Consider the following 6,072-nt stretch of genomic DNA (forward strand, 5'->3'; position numbering starts at 1 on the left):
AGCAGACCCAAACCGTGAGACCTCCACCTTCAGGGAACAATGGAACCAGATGAAATCATGAGTGTGAAAACTGCTCGGATTTGTTGAATCGTAAGTTTGGATGTTTTTAACATCAAAGCAGATTCATTTCAGGATTAACGTTTAGTTACCAAATAGATGAATATAAACATTTGACGTTATGGTGAGAGGGTTAGGTCAGATGCATTGTGGGTGAGGGGCAGCGAGGGAGACGTTTCGAGTCGCCTGAAGCTTTATTTTGCTGCTGAATACGGAAATAAAGACAAACGTCTTTGTAAAAGTGACGCCTGGTAATAACGTGATTAAATAGCTTTGGGGTAATAAAAGCATTAAAGCACCAGAGCACCACTTCATCCTTGGTTCCTTCACTTCTTCTCCTTTCACAGCCCAATAACAGACGTGATGTTCTTCCACCATCTGCACGACATTCACGCCTCACGGAAAGGTCGGGTCCGTTTGTCATGAATCATGATTACAAGCTAATTCACTTACATCCTCGGACCTTCCAGGAACTACAGCCGACTCGTAACCAACCCCCCCCCCCCCCCGGGGGCCGCAGGCGGGTCAGGATCCTCGTGTTGTTCAGAAACCACGTCGCTGGTTATGGACCTGCGGTCCCGTGCATGTTTCAAAGAGTGGACGTCCCCCGAGACAAAGAGGTAGAAGTCAAAATGTCCCTTCAGGGACAAACGCTCAAATCTCCCAGAAGGAACATCTCGAGTTCTTCCTCGTTATCACACGCGTGCTTGAGGCGGCGCCGTCTTTGATCCGGGGCGCCACAGGGGAGCGGCCCGATGTGCCTTCGGATGATCAAACTGGTCTCTCCGGGTTTTTGGGCCTTGTTGGACGTCGTGAGGATGCTGCACATTGGTCACATTAAATGATCCATTATTGGATCAGACATCGGACAGAGGAGGTTTCTACATTTTGGGGTCAGGCGGCTGTTGCCATGGGGCCCGTTGAGGCCTCCGCCTCTTTTACCCGTTGCCACGGCAACCTCCATCAGGGGCTTTTTGTCCCTCGCCGCTGATCAAAGGACAAAGAGTACAGGGGATGAAAGAGATCACTTGCCTCTGTGTGTGCGTGTGTGTGTGTGTGTGTGTGTGTGTGTGTGTGTGCGTGTGTGTGTGTGTGTGTGTGTGTGCGTGTGTGTGTCCCTCTTAAATGTAAAGGCCGTTCCTTTGAATGAGATAAAGATGCATCGAGTAGGAATCAAAGGGTCATAATAATAACGCTGAGCGGACTAAAGCGAGCCAATCAACACCTGGGGGACAGGAGCTGGAGGACATGTCTCAACAGGACCTTCAGGAGGACGTATTCACCACAACTAAAGACTAAAGACACCTTTTGTCTCAAAGCCAAGCCACCGCTTGTGTTACGTAGAGCTAACAGTGGTTTACTGTGAAGATGGAGGTTTGTTTTAAAAAGAACGTTTATTGTTTGTACAAAAAAAGACCAGCAAATATTTATACTTAACATAAAGTATATATATCTTTATATAAATATACATATATATATATATATATATACTCTGATGAGCAAAGTCTCTGCAAGAAGAATTGAAATGACGTGTAGGTACGTCCACACACACGTGTGAGGGGGAAGAAGAGAAGGTCTCCTCCTCTACGAGGATATTTCAAACCTCGATGACATATTGGTGGATTTGCAGATACATTCAAACCAAAGGCAGCGGCCTGCGTGTATTCATGTGTTCATTCAGAACAATGGCGTCGCTCACCGTTGACGCAGACCTCGTAAGGGGAACACAGCTGGTTCTCAAACAGGCAGCCTGAGGGGGCACAAACACAACAACAACAACAACACATTAGTTCAGCAGCTTTTCTACCCCCATGAATAATATCTATATAATAAATATATATTTGGATTATAAATGCTGGAATCACTTGCTAACTAGCTAATGCTAACATGTTGATCTTGAAAAGACACCCTTTGGAGGTAAAACAGGAAGTAGTAATAAACAACGGGAAGCACGTTTCCTCCTTTTAGCAATCAGCAAAAGAACAGTTTATCACAGAGAGAAACTGTAAAAACTGTCATGGCGGAGCGATCCTCTGCTTTCCGAGGGTCTTTGAACACACCACATGTGACTTACACTTTGTACCTTCTACTCCACTACAGTCTTTCGGTGACTTTGAGTGATTTGCTGATTCAGACAAATAACGGCCGCATTCAGGTGAACCACATTCATAATGAGAACATGTCCCTCGTGACATCACAAATGAAACATATTTATTTTTATCTTAACAACAAGCCGTGGCACTCGGACGGGAACGACATCATGGCTTATAATTTAGAAAAAACTAAATTCATTCATAAGACGGTAAGTAGTTCAAATGATATTTGTCTAAATCTGGACCCGTAAGCCTCCGTCACTGTGACCCCCAACGCCCCACCGGGGACGGAGGCAATGGCGATGAGCGTTGCCGTAGCTACGGAGAGGCTAACCAGTGGTGACCTTCTGTGGGTCCAGGTTAATGATTAACGAATCATAATCACCCCAAAGACCAAGCAGCAGACAGGAAGTGACTCATCACTGAGACACTTCAATTGTCTTAATATGTGACGGTTATTGAATACTCAAACATCTGGAAAAACAAATTAAGGGTTATGAACAATACAAACTTTAACGTCAAGTCATGTGACCGTGGTGGAGCTCCTTTATAGTCTAACATGAAGTCATGTGACCGTGGTGGAGCTCTTTTATAGTCTAACATGAAGTCATGTGACCGTGGTGGAGCTCCTTTATAGCTAACGTGAAGTCATGTGACCGTGGTGGAGCTCCTTTATAGCTAACGTGAAGTCATGTGACCGTGGTGGAGCTCTTTTATAGTCTAACATGAAGTCATGTGACCGTGGTGGAGCTCCTTTATAGCTAACGTGAAGTCATGTGACCGTGGTGGAGCTACTTTATAGCTAACGTGAAGTCATGTGACCGTGGTGGAGCTCCTTTATAGCTAACGTGAAGTCATGTGACCGTGGTGGAGCTCCTTTATAGCTAACATGAAGTCATGTGACCGTGGTGGAGCTCCTTTATAGTCTAACGTGAAGTCATGTGACCGTGGTGGAGCTCCTTTATAGCTAACGTGAAGTCATGTGACCGTGGTGGAGCTCTTTTATAGTCTAACATGAAGTCATGTGACCGTGGTGGAGCTCCTTTATAGCTAACGTGAAGTCATGTGACCGTGGTGGAGCTACTTTATAGCTAACGTGAAGTCATGTGACCGTGGTGGAGCTCCTTTATAGCTAACGTGAAGTCATGTGACCGTGGTGGAGCTCCTTTATAGCTAACATGAAGTCATGTGACCGTGGTGGAGCTCCTTTATAGTCTAACATGAAGTCATGTGACCGTGGTGGAGCTCCTTTATAGTCTAACATGAAGTCATGTGACCGTGGTGGAGATAAAGCATATTAGTTTTTAAGCATTAATGGCAAGACAATATTTTCATTGTTCACGTTATTTAAATGCTAAGTAAGGTCATTTTAACCAAGTCAATAAGCGATTCTAGGATATGAAGAATATATAAAGTATAAATCCCTGTGTTTGGCTGCTGTACTGTGAGTGTGCGGGTTATGTAATGAGGAGGAAGAAGAGGAGGAGGAAGGTCTGCACTCATACACACCTCCCAACACCAGCATCCTCCTCCTCACCATCTTCTCACAACCAGCTCTGCATCATTCATCCAGTACATCTCAAATCAGTGGGGGGAACATTACATTTCAGCTATTTATAGAAATGAACGACTGCAGTCACACACACACACACACACACACACACACACACACACACTTATATTTCCCATCAATAGTTGCCTCTCCCAGCAGCACAGAGCTGGAAAATGAAGAGTGTGTATAAGCTCATTTTTCATTGATGTCACTGATGGATGTTGCTTGTTCTTGTTCACGTGTGTGTGTCTGTGTGTGTGTGTGTGTGTGTGTGTGTGTGTGTGTGTGTGTGTAGACAATATATTTTACATTTTCGTTTAAACAATTACATGAACAATCCCCAATTACACAACTGTTTATACTATTTCATTCTCTTTTTTCAATTAACTATTTCTCTGTACAGCACAACTTCATTATTTATTCTTTATGCCCCGTTTTGTCCTGTATTGCATTTAGGAAGAAAACAAATCTATTTTCAGTTGCTTTTTTAATGACTAATTAACAAATGTCATAACTGCTGCTGCTCCTCCATTCTGCACTTCGGTACCTTATCCTCAGGTACCTTATCCTCAGGTACAAAACTGTACTTTTTTGTTACTTGTTCTTCTGAGTTTGTATCTCTATGTGGAAATAAATGCACTTATTGTGAGTCGCTTTGGATAAAAGCGTCAGCTAAATGACATGTAATGTAATTTAATTATCCTCAGGTACATTATACTCAGGTACATTATACTCAGGTACATTATCCTCAGGTATCTTATACTCAGGTATCTTATACTCAGGTACATTATACTCAGGTACATTATACTCAGGTACCTTATCCTCAGGTACATTATACTCAGGTACATTATCCTCAGGTACATTATACTCAGGTACATTATACTCAGGTACATTATACTCAGGTACCTTATCCTCAGGTACCTTATCCTCAGGTACCTTATACTCAGGTACATTATCCTCAGGTACATTATACAGAACAAGGTGCTTATTTCGGTGTTTTTTTCTCCTCCGGTGGTTCGGAGGAAAATGGCTGCAGGAGCGGAGACGCAGCGGGAAAGACGGGACTCATCCGGGGTTCACTTACCGACTCTCCTGTCGGCAGCAGCGGGGAGGCAGCTCGGGTAGGCGAGGAGGAGGAGGAGGAGGAGGGAGGAGGAAGAAGGACCCATGTCGTTCTCTCAGGTGTTAAAAGGTCATTTTTGTATCATCCGCCGGATTCTGGTTCGTCTTCCTGCGGGCTCGGAGCGCCTCCTGCGCGGCTGGAGGAGCGGAGGGAGACTCGCGGATCGGCGGGTGGAGGATGGATGGAGGAGACCGGAGAGGATGCCAGGCGTTTCGTCGCTACTGGAGGGCTCGAGCGTCAGAGGCCACGCGCGGATAGACGACATTTCCGGGAGATATTTTCAAAATAACACGTGTTAGAGTTCTTTGAACTACTACAAATTTAACTACTATTTAAATAATTTGATTAAAGAATTTAAATACATAAGTCAATTACAGCAACAAAAATAACGTGCTTTAAATAAAAGTCTAGAACAAAAATCAACCAAAGAAAGACAAATCGTTAATCAGTTAAATATACATTTGGTTTTTCTGTGTCATATTTTTCATGTGTGGATAAAACAAACATCACGTAAACATTTGCAGCTATGGTAGAATTATAATGTTTCGGCACAAAAAAACAGACTCATTTATTCAATTTGTCTTTCTGTTTACACCGTAATCACGTTTTTCAACTTTTACTCTGGAGGCCAAGTGACTCAATATCCGGAATGTGTTCCATTCTACTTGATGTGTTCACGGACCTCTTCACTCCGGATTCAGTGCAGCCGTTTTTAATAAAAAAAATACATCAGAAGCTTGTTTCCAATTTCCTGCTTTTAACACTAATCATACAAAATACTTTTTAATATTTTAGTGTTATAGATGATTTCATCCCTCAGACTTTAAGCTGCTGTCTGTGTAGTGACCAGCAGGGGGCGACTCCTCTGCTCCCATAGACGTCTATGAGGAAATGACTCTACTTCTGTGTAGTGACCAGCAGGGGGCGACTCCTCTGCTCCCATAGACGTCTATGAGGAAATGACTCTACTTCTCCCTTGATTTACTCCCTCAGTAAACATTGCGAAGTGATTAACACACGCGTGGCCTCGAAGGGCGTCATTCTGCTGTCATATTCATTTTCATCTCTATATTTATATTCATGTTAATATTAATATTGGTTTTAGTATTTTTATTTATATTCAAAATCGAATTTATGTTTATATTCATATTATGTTCATATTCATATATATATATATTCATGTGTGTATAACCATAACCATGTACCAATATACAACATCATCATAACATGATGGCACTAACAGACAC

The 6,072-nt window shown here is 43.0% G+C and overlaps 1 protein-coding gene across 2 annotated transcripts in view; it reads right to left on the reverse strand.

Moving 5' to 3' along the window:
- The window catches only part of LOC119209007 (receptor-type tyrosine-protein phosphatase N2-like), a 74,878-nt gene extending 69,792 nt beyond the window's left edge, over positions 1-5,086 (reverse strand). The window contains exons 1-2 of one of the 2 annotated variants that reach the window (XM_037457911.2): positions 4,787-5,086; positions 1,757-1,807 (exon numbers count right to left, since the gene is read on the reverse strand). In XM_037457911.2, the coding sequence (XP_037313808.2) occupies positions 1,757-1,807; positions 4,787-4,871 (136 nt within the window). In that variant the 5' untranslated portion in view covers positions 4,872-5,086. The remainder of the gene's footprint in view (positions 1-1,756; positions 1,808-4,786) is intronic. The other variant, XM_062557603.1, reaches the window with a different exon arrangement.
- Positions 5,087-6,072: the final 986 nt, after the last annotated feature.

The sequence above is a fragment of the Pungitius pungitius genome, chromosome 15, assembly GCF_949316345.1.
Source record: "Pungitius pungitius chromosome 15, fPunPun2.1, whole genome shotgun sequence".
Taxonomy (NCBI): Eukaryota; Metazoa; Chordata; class Actinopteri; order Perciformes; family Gasterosteidae; genus Pungitius; species Pungitius pungitius.